At 53.3% G+C, this 12,935-nt stretch overlaps 1 protein-coding gene across 5 annotated transcripts in view; it reads left to right on the top strand.

Annotated features, from left to right (window-relative positions):
- The window catches only part of NCK2 (NCK adaptor protein 2), a 131,753-nt gene that overhangs the window by 104,029 nt on the left and 14,789 nt on the right, over nt 1–12,935 (top strand). For all 5 annotated transcript variants that reach the window (XM_079941029.1, XM_079941028.1, XM_079941031.1 and 2 more), the window contains one exon: nt 8,271–8,980. In XM_079941029.1, the coding sequence (XP_079797155.1) occupies nt 8,271–8,980 (710 nt within the window). The remainder of the gene's footprint in view (nt 1–8,270; nt 8,981–12,935) is intronic.

Genomic DNA, 12,935 nt, shown 5'->3' with positions numbered 1-12,935 from the left:
GGCTCCCTTGTCCCTCGGCCAGCTGGCGGCCCGACGCGGGCCGTGTGGATCTGCCACAGGGGTGGCAGCTCCCATCCATCTCATGAAGGCTCCTTCCTCCCCCTGCCCCGTCCTGGACCAGCCCTCCCTGAACTTGGGGGTTCCATACGGCGCGTAAGGGCACGTTTCATCGTAGGGTGAGGGGTACACACCTAAGGTGCGCGTGCCTAGGAATAAAGAAGTAAACCCCCTGGGTTCGTGGCAGTTTCGGGGGGGGAGCATGGAGCCCCCGGTGTTTCCCACAGGCCGCACAGCAGACTGACTCCGCTTTAGGAAAGGACAGTGTTTTTCACCTTCGAAAGCTTGATTTAAGCTGCTAGTGGGAGAAAGGCTCCTGGCCCGACTTTATCCTCAGCCCTTCGCCTCCCTGGGGCCTGGCACATCCCGCCCGTCAGGAGAATGTGTTCCCCGCTCTTGCTGTCAGGACCTTACAGGGCAAGCGTCTGCTTTTCTGGTGCGGACGTGGCAGCAGCAGCCGCAGGGCTGCGGTTTCCTGCGGGTGAAATGGGTCCCCGGGGCCAGCTGGACAATACCAGGCATCTCAGACCTGGGCATGAGAGCCATCACCCGGCTGCTCCAGGTGACGCCTGCCCTCCTGTCACTCACTCAGAGGCGTGACCGCGGTGTGACCCACTGGACGTGCAAGCCCAGGGAGGACGAAGCTGACCCCTAGGGCTGCATTTAGTCCTCCGTCCTGGACGCGGCTGGGAAGTAGGGTGTCCTCCTCTTCGAGTGGACCCGGTCCCTGTCAGTGAGGCAGGCGCGGTGCCAGGCGCAGTATCTTCCACCAGTGACGCGGGGACGAGGGTGAGATGGACCAGCTCTGTGCCCTGCCCGCCACAGTCATGCTGCCTCCGCCGGGCGCGTCTCTGCCCCTCCCTCCCCTCCCCGTCCCCTCCCCAGACCCCTGCCCAGTCCCCCCACCCCCGTTCTCCACACACTCTACATCCTCCCCAGGCTCGCACGTCCAGCAGGTAGCAGCGGTTGCGCCTCTGAGTGACAGGAGGGGCAGGTGCCACCTGGGGCAGCCACGCCCCAGTCTGCTTGGCCTGAGCCCCGGCCGGCTCTCAGATGCTCTGCACTGACCAGCCCGTCCGTCGCTCTCCGGGCTGCCCTGGGGGGTTCCTCCGAGACCCACCTCGGTTGGGGCCGGTGGCCCTGGGTCCCCGTGCAGAGCAGAGCAGAAGTCGAGGTCAGGGGGCTTCGGTCGGTTAGGCCTAACGTCCATGCCACCCAGAATCACAGACCTCGAGTGCGGGCTCTTGGGGTAAATATTCAACCCCAGGCTGCTCTGGGATTAGGAAGCACGGCCTGTGTCTGCTCACCCCTGCGCACAAGCCTAGGGGCTCCCCAACTTTTGCTCTGTTTTCTGCGGCATACTCACCCACGCGTACCTGTTTTCTCAGGGGGGCTCACCAGTTTGGCGTATTTCAGGAGGTGAGGTGGAAGCAGGGGAACGAGAGTGGGGAAGGGTCATTTTATTTTTTCCAGAGCCCTTAATCAAAGTGACAGAAATCCAGAAATCAACTCAAAAGTAGCTAAAGAAAAACAACAGGAAGAAGAGGAGAATTTAGAGAGATTAGCTCACATCATTGGGAAGTGTGGTTGGATTCCCGGGCTCAGCTCATGTCATCCAGGTTCTGTCTCTGGGCCTCTTCTTCACACAGGCGCCTACAGGTGTGGCTGACTCTTGACAGCTGGTTTCCCCCACCCCAGGCTGCAGGGGGAGTTCTGATCCGAGCCCTGGGGCTGGGCCCTGCTGAGACCTCGAGAAGAGAGAAACTGCTGAATAGAGATGACGTAGCGGGTGTGGAACAGATTAAAGCAAGAGAGAACTACTGCATTAATCCTAAATGGTGGTCCTTCAGAAAATGTGAGGTTTTTCCTTTATTCAGATACTCGACTGTGAATCCTGGCACTAGACATTCTCTGAGTAGGGGAAGCTAGTCTGAAAAACTAGATACAAACTAAATGAACATATAGGACCACGAATAGCTATTAGGAGCCAAACATTAAATATATCCTCTTATATGAAAAGTTATTTCAGCTACTTTGTCCCTGAACCAATCTTGTCAGACCTCCTTAGCGTTTAGTGATAAAAAGCTTCTGTATTAATAATTTCAGTTGACGTTCCTAACCCTGATGGGGAAAAAGCCCCACAAATTAATAACCTCTATGCTTAACTTAGTATACATGACATTTTAAGTGCAAGGAAATTTTCTACTTGCATCTGGTTTATGTCACACATCTGATTCGTAGCAAAAATAAAATGGCTTTGCCGTAGAGCTCCTGAAACTCAGATGCGCTGTCTAAATGTATGGGCTGGAGTACTTGTATGAACTGTCCAATTTGTTTGGCATTTTATCTTAAATCTGCAGAGTTCCAGCTGGAAGATGACAGAACATATTTTAAAGTTGTCTGCTATAACATCCCTTTATCTTTTTTTGGGGGGGGGGGCGGGTACGCGGGCCTCTCACTGCTGTGGCCTCTCCCATTGCGGAGCACAGGCTCCGGACGCGCAGGCTCAGCGGCCATGGCTCACGGGCCCAGCCGCTCCACGGCATGTGGGATCTTCCCGGACCGGGACACGAACCCGCGTCCCCTGCATCGGCAGGCGGACTCCCAACCGCTGCGCCACCAGGGAAGCCCTTGCTTTTTTTTTAAGTAGTGATTTCCATTCCTTCTTCGTTCTTTCCTCGTGGAAGGTATGGCATTTTATACATTACTGAACGAGCTTAGAGAAAGTCATAACTTTGCGGGAAGAAAGTTACTCAACATCGCCGAACGCAGCGTGCTGGCAGTAGGAAAGGTTTCCTAGTGGCCGCGTTCTACATATTCTCATCCATGATGTGATGGGTCCAGTGCGGGTCACATCAACACCTGCAACAAAACGTCCAAACACCACATTCTGTACGGTGGAGGATTTTACGGTGAACTTGAGAACTAAAAGAGACGCACACCATTTGAATTCGTCCTAGATCTTGTGAAACCATGTTAGTGCTCTCCGGGCCTCGGTCCGTCCATCGTGGCCTGGCCGGAGCTGCCTGGGTGTCCCACACCACGTGGTCGGTACCCGAGGCCAGGGTGTGGTGAGGAATGTGGCCAGCTGCTCTGGGAGGTGCTTCTGTCTGCGGCCCAGGCTGCCCCGGAATCCGTGCTCTGGCCCTGGGGAACAGGCCTTGGAAAGGGCCAGGAAGCGCGTTCTCCCAAATGCAGCCCAGAGAGGGGGCGAGCGGAAGCCCTGGTTAGCGAGGGCATCTGGTGGGCCAGGTCCTGGTTAGTTACTGTTCAGTAGGTGAAGATGGGCTGGGACTTGGCAGACGGGGTGTGAGGCTCTTGCCTCTCCAGTCGGGAAAAACGTGAAATCAGAAGGAAATTAATCACATTATCCTTGTTAAAATCACAACACACATTGGAGTCAGGTTGTGTTTTTGATACAACTGGAAGAAGGAGGTGGTCTGACTTGAATGAACGAAGAAAAAGAAAGCAGAAGATGTGGGGAAATACACAGGCAGAGAAAGTGGGGAGCAGGGGAGTTCCCACACTGCCTCCTTCCCTAAAAGATAACGGATTTGCCTTTGAATTAGAGCCTGGACGCCAAGGCCGTTCAGAGCTTGGGGCTCATACACGGGTCTCTGTCCCCTCCGACCTGGCAGCTCATAGCTGGCACGCGGCGGCAGTCACGTGGCCTCGGGGGAGGTCCAGGCAGGGGGAGATGACGGGGTCCTGAACCTCCAGAGCCTGTTCATTCGACGTCCTTGTGATCCCGGCCGCGTGACTCTCCGGAGCCATTCACCTGGTTGTCCTCATTCAGAAAGGCCGCCCTGGCTGCTGGTGGGTGGGTCCCCTTCCCTCTGACGCCTTTCTCCTCCTGCCTGCTGTTCCCCGGGGCTCCCCAGGGCTCCCAGCCCTTCGGCCCCATCCACCCGGGCTCTGGCCTCGGGCAGAATCAGGGTCAGGGAAGAACTGGGGAAGAAGAGGAAGCTGAGAGCCTTTGTCAACAACCCAGGACTTTGTTCTGTTTACACATTTCCACCCGACGCCCCCTCCAGCCTGCCCCAGCTGTCCCCAGACTTGTCCTGGGGCCCCGGCCTGTTGCTCCTGATGCAGTTCTTATCCCAAACCTTCTTTCCCTAACCTCAGCCCCACTTCCACCTGGACACACAGGGCCCATTTCATTCCCTAGAATCAGAGGAAGTGTTCATCACAGTTTGGGAGGGTGCGTGAGGGGATCTGGAAACCCCATTTCAGAGCCCTGAATGCATTTGCCCATGGAAATCATGACACGAGTAACGAGCATCTGCCGTCACGCTTCACGCTAGCCTCTGACGGAACTGTGCTTCTTGGTTACTCTGGATTAAATAGGCTTTCATTGGATCACGGTCTGTCTGTGCCACTCCACTGGCTGCATGTGTTGGGCCAGTTCCCTGGTCTCGTTCAGCCTCGGTTTCCCATCTGCAGAAATGGGGGGAGCCGGGTCTGTCACAGGACCGTCGTGAGGTTCAGATCATGTAGATGTCAGTGTGGCCGGGCTCCTCCCTACCCGCCCCTGACACACACCTGCCTCCTGCATTTCACGGCGCCAGCCGCCATGTATCTCTGCTCCCATAAGATAATGTTTCCCAGGTGCCAAACGCCTGACGGGCAACGTTTCTGTTTGGGTGGCCGTCTGGCACGTAGGGTCACGGCCAAGAGTGTTCAGAGAGGACTTAGACCCTCTCCTGGTAAAATATCTGAGAAAAAAGAAATTCAACACCCAGCTCAGCACCAGTTAGGAAGAGTCATAATTATTCGTAAAGCACGTTCTGTGCTTTATATGCATAATCTGAACTTAGGTACCTGTTTTAGGCTGATTTGTCCACCCTCAAAATTCATATGTTGATGTCCCATTCCCCAGAATCTCAAAGTGCGGCTGTATTTGTATAGGGCCTTTAAACAGGTAATTAAGTTTGAATGAGGTTTCTTAGGCTGGCCCTAATTCAGCATGACTGGTGTCCTGTAAGGAGAGGAAATGAGGACACAGAATGCAGACGCAGTGAGAAGGCAGCCGTCTGTAAGCCAGGGAGAGAGGCCTCTGAAGGAACCAGCCCTGTTGACCCTTCACCTGTGACTTCCAGCCCCCAGAGCCATGAGAAAACACGCTTCTGTTGTCGAAGCCCCCCAGTCTGTTACGGCCCCCCTCGCAGACTGATCCGGTGCCATCGTCCACATCTTAGGGTAAGAAAACTAAGACCCAGAGAGACTAAGTAACTTGCCCAAGAGCACACAGCTAATTAGTGGCTGACGCGGGATTCCTGCTGGGGCTGTGCTCTCAGTCATTCTGCTGTGCTACCCCCAAGACCCCAGCCCAGAGTTGCCTCAAGGACTGTTTAGGTCATGTTAGAGCAAAACACGTTAATTTTCCAGGGCTGTTTGTACGTAGAAAGTTCCAGTCTTGATAGAGACATACAAGCTTCTCTTATGGGCAGGGAGTGTGCCTGTCTTACCTCACTCTCCCCAGAGTCTAGGAAGGTTCCTGGAAGGAGCTCAAGGCTGAAGTAATTAAATTATTTTGTGTTTGAAAAAAAGCAGACAAAGCAGTATGTTCATTCAGCGGTATGACTGACTTACGTAAGTGTCTTCCACAACGCATTATGAGGCATAAGGTCTTCCATGGCGTATTACGAGGCGTAAGGTCTGCCGTTGTCTTTTCTGTTGATCTTGACACCTTTCCGCCTTTTTTTATATATATTTTAATTTTATTGGATTATAGTTGACTTACAATGTTGTGTTAGTTTCAGGTGTACAGCAAAGTGATTCAGTCATACATATACATATGTTTCATTCTTAGATTCTTTTCTCATATAGCTTATTCCAGAGTATTGGGTAGAATTCCCTGTGCTCTGCAGTAGGTCCCTGTTGGTTATCTATCTTACGTATAGTAGTGTGCAGTGACACCTTTACGTCTTGATGAATATTCTAAAAGCTGCTCTTCCCTGGCTCTTCAGGTAGGCTTCCTCACTCACAAATTTGGAAAGGTCTCCTAGAGAGTTATTTTTACATGTTATTTCTTGAAATCGTTACCCATAAAGATTGCACTCTGCCTGGCCATTCCCGCTCCGCATGCTGACGGCCCCGGGAGGTCTGAAGGCCTTCGTGCCCGAGCTTTCTGGGTGGAAGTTTACTTCCATGAACTGTCCCGTGTGCCTCTGGATTAGGATGCCATTGAATCATCACAATGCCGTGTCATTGCAGAGTTGAACTCACCTAGCTTTGAAATCAGAGGTTGAGAGGTTCATGTTTTCAGGTGTAAAGTAAATGAACTCTTACATGGAAATCGAAATGTTTAACTTGGTCCAGTGTCCCGGCTTACTCTTTATTTCCCGTGCACTTGAGTAAGACGCTGAAGAACAAAAAGAAACAGCAGAAGCCATTAGCTTAAAGAATTGGTGTCTCGGAGCCTCCCTGGTGGCGCAGTGGTTAAGAATCCGCCTGCCAGTGCAGGGGAGGCGGGTTCGAGCCTTGGTCTGGGAAGATCCCACATGCCGCGGAGCAGCTAAACCCGTGCGCCACAATTACTGAGCCTGTGCCCTAGAGCCCGCGAGCCACAACTACTGAGCCCACATGCTACAACTACTGAAGCCCAGGCACTCTAGGGCCTGTGTTCCGCAACAAGAGAAGCCCGCACACCCCAACGAAGAGTAGCCCCCGCTCGCCACAACTAGAGAAAGCCCGCGCACAGCAACGAAGACTCAACGCAGCCTAAAATAAATAAATAAAATAAATATATAAAAAAAAAAAAGAATTGGTGTGTCCACTTGAAGATCCAAGCGAGTGAGCACTTATCACGGGTGTGCTGTCACCTCACACTCCTTGCCCTGCGTGTGGCACTGAGCGGAGCACGTGTCCCGGGGCAGAGAACGCAGCCAGGCGGGTCTGCTCTGGAAGCCAGCGCCCAACTCTCCGTGGTCGGAGACGATCATGACGCCTCCTTTCATTCCTCTGACCACCCCAGCTGGCAGGGGAGTAGAAGCAAAGGTAATTCTCAGGACCAAGCTGTCTTTACTGCAGGGAATTAAGGGAGAAGGAGGTACAAGCTACCCATAAAAGCGCTGTGGTGTCCTTTCAGGAGAAAACAAACGTTTGCCAGTGGCCACAGTTTCCATGCCACGAAAACCTCCTCCCTGACTTAGCTGGGAGACGTGGCGGGTGAGCGGCATGGCGGGCCCCCCGTCCAGGTCCACGTCCGCATCTCTGGGGCCGACGTGCCCTCCTCCCCTCGGCTCACTTTCTACAAGGTTCCGGAATTCCGTGCATTTTAACCAGGTTAAAGCATTTTTACCTTAGGGCTTTTCCAGCTGTGTTCCTCAGGCACAGGAAGGGATAATTTTCACATTATAGCTCAGCACTGACTCACATATGTGACTGAAGCAGCAATTCTATGTTTGATGCACTCTGAGATTTTCTATTTTGTTCCCTTTTAAAAAGAAGACAGCACGTACACACAGGCTGGTCACACCCCGTTAAACTGATTTTCTGATCCATTAGTGGTTTTTCAATCAATGTGAAATTTTCTGCCTTAGATTTAATGTATCGGCTATTTTTTTTTCCTTCTAATTCACTCATCACAACTTGTGGGAAGTCTCTGCAGTGTTGAAAGAAAAGAACAGAAGGAAGGAGGGGTATGGGTTTCTGCCCAGTGGGGCCGCTCCACTGCCAGGTGGCCCCGGGAGGGCACTGAGTGTCCTCGGATGGAGGAGAGGGTGCCGACCTGAGCACAGGCCAGCCCTGAGGGGTGCCGAGAGCTGGGGCGGCTCTGCGAGCTCATTTTGTCCAACTTCCCATCCAAAACGCATGAGACGTTTTCTGTCTTTTTTTTTATTTTATTTTTTTAGGTCTTTTGTAGTAGTGGCACAGGGATGCTCTCATCATTTTCAGACTTTACACTGTTTTATCCTCTTGGTTTGCTGGTGCTCTAGCAGGTTTTTGAGGAAAGCAGAGAGATCGGTTTTGGTAATAACCAGCTTTTAGGCTTTTAGCCACTGTCACCTTCTCTGCTGGTGAGTGGCTGGTCACCAGCCACGGGACCCAGTCCGTCCTATATCAGGTGCAGGTGCTGCCTCTTGGACGAGGCCCCGCCCTGAGCCCTTGTCGGGTCGCCGGACGCTGAGCCCCGTGCCCGCGTGGAGCCCATGCCGGGTCCCCACGCGCTGAGCCCTGTCCCCGCACTGAGCTTTGCCGTGTCTCCGCAGGCCTCGGCAGGACCCGCAGGAAGACAAGCGCCCGAGATGCATCGCCCACACCCAGCATGGACGCGGAGTTCCCCGCCAACGGAGGCGGCGCCGACCGCATCTACGACCTCAGCATCCCGGCCGTGGTCAAGTTCGCTTACGCGGCCGAGCGCGAGGACGAGCTGTCGCTGGTGAAGGGCTCGCGCGTCACCGTCATGGAGAAGTGCAGCGACGGCTGGTGGCGGGGCAGCTACAACGGGCAGGTGGGCTGGTTCCCATCCAACTACGTGCTGGAGGAGCTGGACGAGGCGGCCGCCGACGCGCCCGGGGGCCCGAGCCTGCGGCCCAGCGCCGCGCTCAGCAACGGCCAGGGCGCGCGGGTCCTGCACGTGGTGCAGACGCTGTATCCCTTCAGCTCGGTCACCGAGGAGGAGCTCAACTTCGACAAGGGCGAGACCATGGAGGTGATCGAGAAGCCCGAGAACGACCCCGAGTGGTGGCGCTGCCGCAACGCGCGCGGCCAGGTCGGCCTGGTGCCCAAGAACTACGTGGTGGTGCTGAGCGAGGGCCCGGCCCTGCACGCCGGCTCTGGCCCCGCGGGGCCTGCGCGCGCCGGCCGGTTCGCGGGCCGCGAGTGGTACTACGGGAACGTGACGCGCCACCAGGCCGAGTGTGCGCTCAACGCGCGGGGCGTGCAGGGCGACTTCCTCGTCCGCGACAGCGAGTCCTCGGTGAGTGCGGGGTTGGGGGGGCAGAGGGGTGTGCCCGTGTGTGTGCACGTGTGTGCGGGTCTGTGTGTGTGATGTGTATGCGTGTGCGTGTGTGCACGGGGCGCGCAGGGTGGCTTGCTCATCAGGGACAGAGTCCTCGGTGAGTGGAACGCTCGAAGGAAGCGGAGAGTATGTATGTGTGTGTATTCGTGTGCCATTCCCTTCTCAGGTGTGTGAATGGCCTCAAACAGCCAGGGTATTTGGGGCTCATGTTAAGAGGGATGAACACAGTTGGTCTGTGTTCTGAGACCCCCCGCTCTGCCGTGGGCTGAAATCCGCCTGGACTGCCCGGCCTTAGCTGCACCTCTCCTCCGGGAGGTGCGTTCTTGCAGGTGGCACGGTAAGTACAGTGTGTTGTTAGCTTCTGAAGGTTTGCTGCCTCTTGACTGAGATCACCCCTGTTCTGTCGTGCAGACTCAAATGTCATTCTCTCCCCTGGTTTCCCCGTTAATGACCCCGTCTCAGCCCTGGCGGCTGACCTTGTTTCCTCTCTGGATCTGAGACACATCAGATGTTCTCAGCAAGGCGGGCACCCGGGTTCTGACACAGCCTTTTGTTGGTTGGTTGGTTTTGCTTTTTAAGCCGTGTAATCCTCAGTACATCTCTGCCTCAGGCACCACTGAGTTTATTTCTGAAAAGCTTTTAAAGCACTTAGGAAGAGAACAGAAACGGAAAAGACCGTTGTCGAGAGAGAGGAGTTTGTGTGTGAGAGCGGAGTCGGCGGCGTGAGGCCTCTCGACCTGGAGCAGATTGGTTTCCAGCACAGATTCGGAGGTCTGTGTTTCAGGTGTATGGCCGAGCCCGTCTGGGGGAACTGGGCTGTGTCACGCGGATTAGCCTTTTTGTGTTTTCATTGTGGAGGTACTACTAAACCGATTTTGTCGATCCCTGCAAATACACCTTCCAGAGTGAGTCCCCCCGAAAGGAGAGTTTTGAAGATCGAGTCCAGTGTAATTTCCTTTGTACTGGTTCCTGCAGACTTCAGCTTAATTTTTAATTCTTTTTTCTTTTTTGGCTACCTTGGGTCTTCGTTGCTGCACGTGGGCTTTCCTTAGCTGCGGCGAGCGGGGGCTACTCTTCGTTGCAGTGCGTGGGCTTCTCATTGCGGTGGCTTCTCTTGTTGCAGAGCACGGGCTCTAGGCGTGCAGGCTTCAGTAGTTGTGGCACGCGGGCTCAGTAGTTGTGGCACACGGGCTTAGTTGCTCTATGGCATGTGGGACCTTCCTGGATCAGGGAACGAACCCGTGTTCCCTGCATTGGCAGGCGGATTCTTAACCACTGTGCCACCAGGTAAGTCCCAGTTTAATTTTTTAAACGCAACCTGTAAGACTGGTAAGCTCGTGCTACGTACTGTAATTGTTGTCTTCTGAGAAGGTTGATACCACAATAAGTAAGTGCATAGTCAAGGTTCCTGTTGACTGATCTGGGAGGAGCTCGAGGCCCCAGAAGTGATTTTCCCCTTCAGAGAGGGGGGCAGATGTGGTGGTGGTGGAAACGGGCCCCCCTGATGGCGGCAGCAGGTCGTGGAGTCGGCGGCGCCTGCCCTGTGCTTGGGCAAAGCGCTCAGGGCCTGAACGCTAACTGCATCTGAAGTCTGAATACTGAGCTCTTCTTTGCTTTCTTTTTTTTCTTAAATTTTAATTGAAGTATAGTTGATTTACAATGTTGTGTTAATTTCAGGTCTACAGCAAAGTGAATCAGCTATACATATACATATATCCCCTCTGTTTTAGATTCTTTTCCCATATAGGCCATTACAGAGTATTGAGTAGAGTTCCCTGTGCTATCCAGTAAGTAGGTCCGTGATTATCTATTTTATATATAGTAGTGTGTGTATGTCAACCCCATTCTCTCCATTTATCCCTCCCCCCTTTATCCCCTGGTGACCATAAGTTTGTTTTCTACCTCCGTGACTCTCCTTCTCTTTGGTAAATAAGGTCATTTGTACCTTTTTTTTTTAGATTCCACATATAAGCGATACCATAAAGACAAATATCATATGATATCGCTGAGGTTTTCTTATCCAGAGTTGGTGGTTTCTGGCAGGACATCACGTTAAGTTGTTCTAACGTGAGGTCAGCTCCGTGCACAGATCAGGGCGGAGGCTTCAGAGAATCGGGTCCGGAGCACTTCCAGCCCTCCTGAGAGAACCTCAGAGGAAGCACCGGTTACCCGATCAGAGTAGGAGGTGATCAAGGGACAGGTTCGATCCGAGTCGAGGAGTATTGTCTTGATTTTGGAATGTTGGGTTTGAAGAGACGTCTTAGAAGGAGAGGGCTGAAAGCAGCCCCCCAGTGTGGAGACAGGGCCCCATGTCCTTCTGTCCGGGTCTGGGCTAGGGGACAGTCCTTGGCAGAAGGTAGAGGGACATCGCTGGCTTAGGGAGGACCTGTCACTTTTCCATGGGACACACATGCAGGCAGTGGTCACTGTCTGATCTCGGGACTGAGTCCTTTTGGAGGTGGAGGGGTACTTTATCTGGCCTCCATCCCAGAACTTGAAGAAGCTCCAGTGTCACATTTGTCTCACATTATTAGAGAAAAAGCTAACTTTTTCTAAATCATTGAAACATTAATTGTTTATATTTTATTTTAACCATTTTTTAGGGGAGCCTTTCCAAATTTTTTTCCTTCCGTTTTAATTTAGAAAACCAAGCTCACGACAGCTCATCGTGTGCTGGGACCATTGATTCCCGGGGCAGAGGAAGGGGTTTGTTTGCTGGGACCTGGTCAACTCTGCACCCGCAGTGGCACTGGCTTGGGCTGAAGGCCGCCAGGTGGCCCGAGGGTGCGCAGGGCCGCTTGTGTCCTGACGGAACTCGCCGTGACGTGGCACCTTCTGCTGTCCGCGTGCCTGCCTTGTGCCAACGGCATGCTCAGCGGACTCTCAGGCGTGTCGCTGCTCTCACCCTGAAGAGCCATGACAGAGAGGCCGGCTGCGCTGTCTTCCTGCTTGTAGCCAGTCCGTGCTCAGCTCGTCTGCAGCGGCGAGGAGCCGTCCGGATGTACAGATGGACAAGTCCCTTGCCTATTCCTTTTCCGCCGTCCACTGCATCTGCCTTCCTGCCACTGTCTCCCCATCTCCTTCCTCCCCTCCTTTGTCTTTTTCTCTGTGCATTTTGGCATGTCTAAGGTGAGAGCCTGGGCTCCAAAGCCACCGCCAGGCCGGTGTGAGCCCTTAGCTTCATAATCTTGCAGGTTCTGGGTCAGCGTTCCTGCCGGACTCAGAGGCATCCCCATTTAATTTCCTTTCCTTCCTTGTGGTCTGTGGGGCCAGGGCTCGCCTTGGGTTGAGGGAACTGCAGGACCTCCTCTGTAAGCACAGCTCTTTTAGAGTGCATCTTCAAGATGCGTTTCATTTTTTAAATATCCTGAGGGATTCCAAGGTAAATAAGCTCGACTCTTGCTTGCTATTTTGCATTTAAAAATATTTCATATTTTTCTGTTTTGAAAAGTAAAAATATACCCAGCTCTGAGTCCTGGGAAATCTGTGCTTGCGGGGGATGGATACGGGGGGGAGGGGGAGGGAGGGATGTGCATATTTCAGAAAAAGAAGCAAAACTTTGGCATAGCCTGCAATATCCCGGGTCAGTGATATGCTGGGTGTTTCAGAGGTATCTGTTAGACATGTTTTATCGGTCAATGAATGAACCAGACCACCCTGCTTTGGCTGTCCTTCCTGTCCTGAATCTTAATATCGACTGTTCTTTCTTCATCTTCTCTCTCCCCCTCCCTTGCTCTCCTCCCTCACCTGCAATTGTCATTTATCCTCAGCAGCTAAAGATGAAACGGTATGGCTTCTTCTTCTCCATATTTAACCATCATACCCCCACCTGCTAATCCAAACCTCATTAAATCTAGCAAATTCAAAATTCCTACCTGCCTTCTGATGCTCAGCGTAAATCCTTATATATTTG

Source organism: Stenella coeruleoalba (genome assembly GCF_951394435.1).
Source record: "Stenella coeruleoalba genome assembly, chromosome: 13".
Lineage (NCBI taxonomy): Eukaryota > Metazoa > Chordata > Mammalia > Artiodactyla > Delphinidae > Stenella > Stenella coeruleoalba.
The sequence above is the reverse complement of the archived record's forward strand: the minus strand, read 5'-3'. Positions and strand labels throughout refer to the sequence as shown.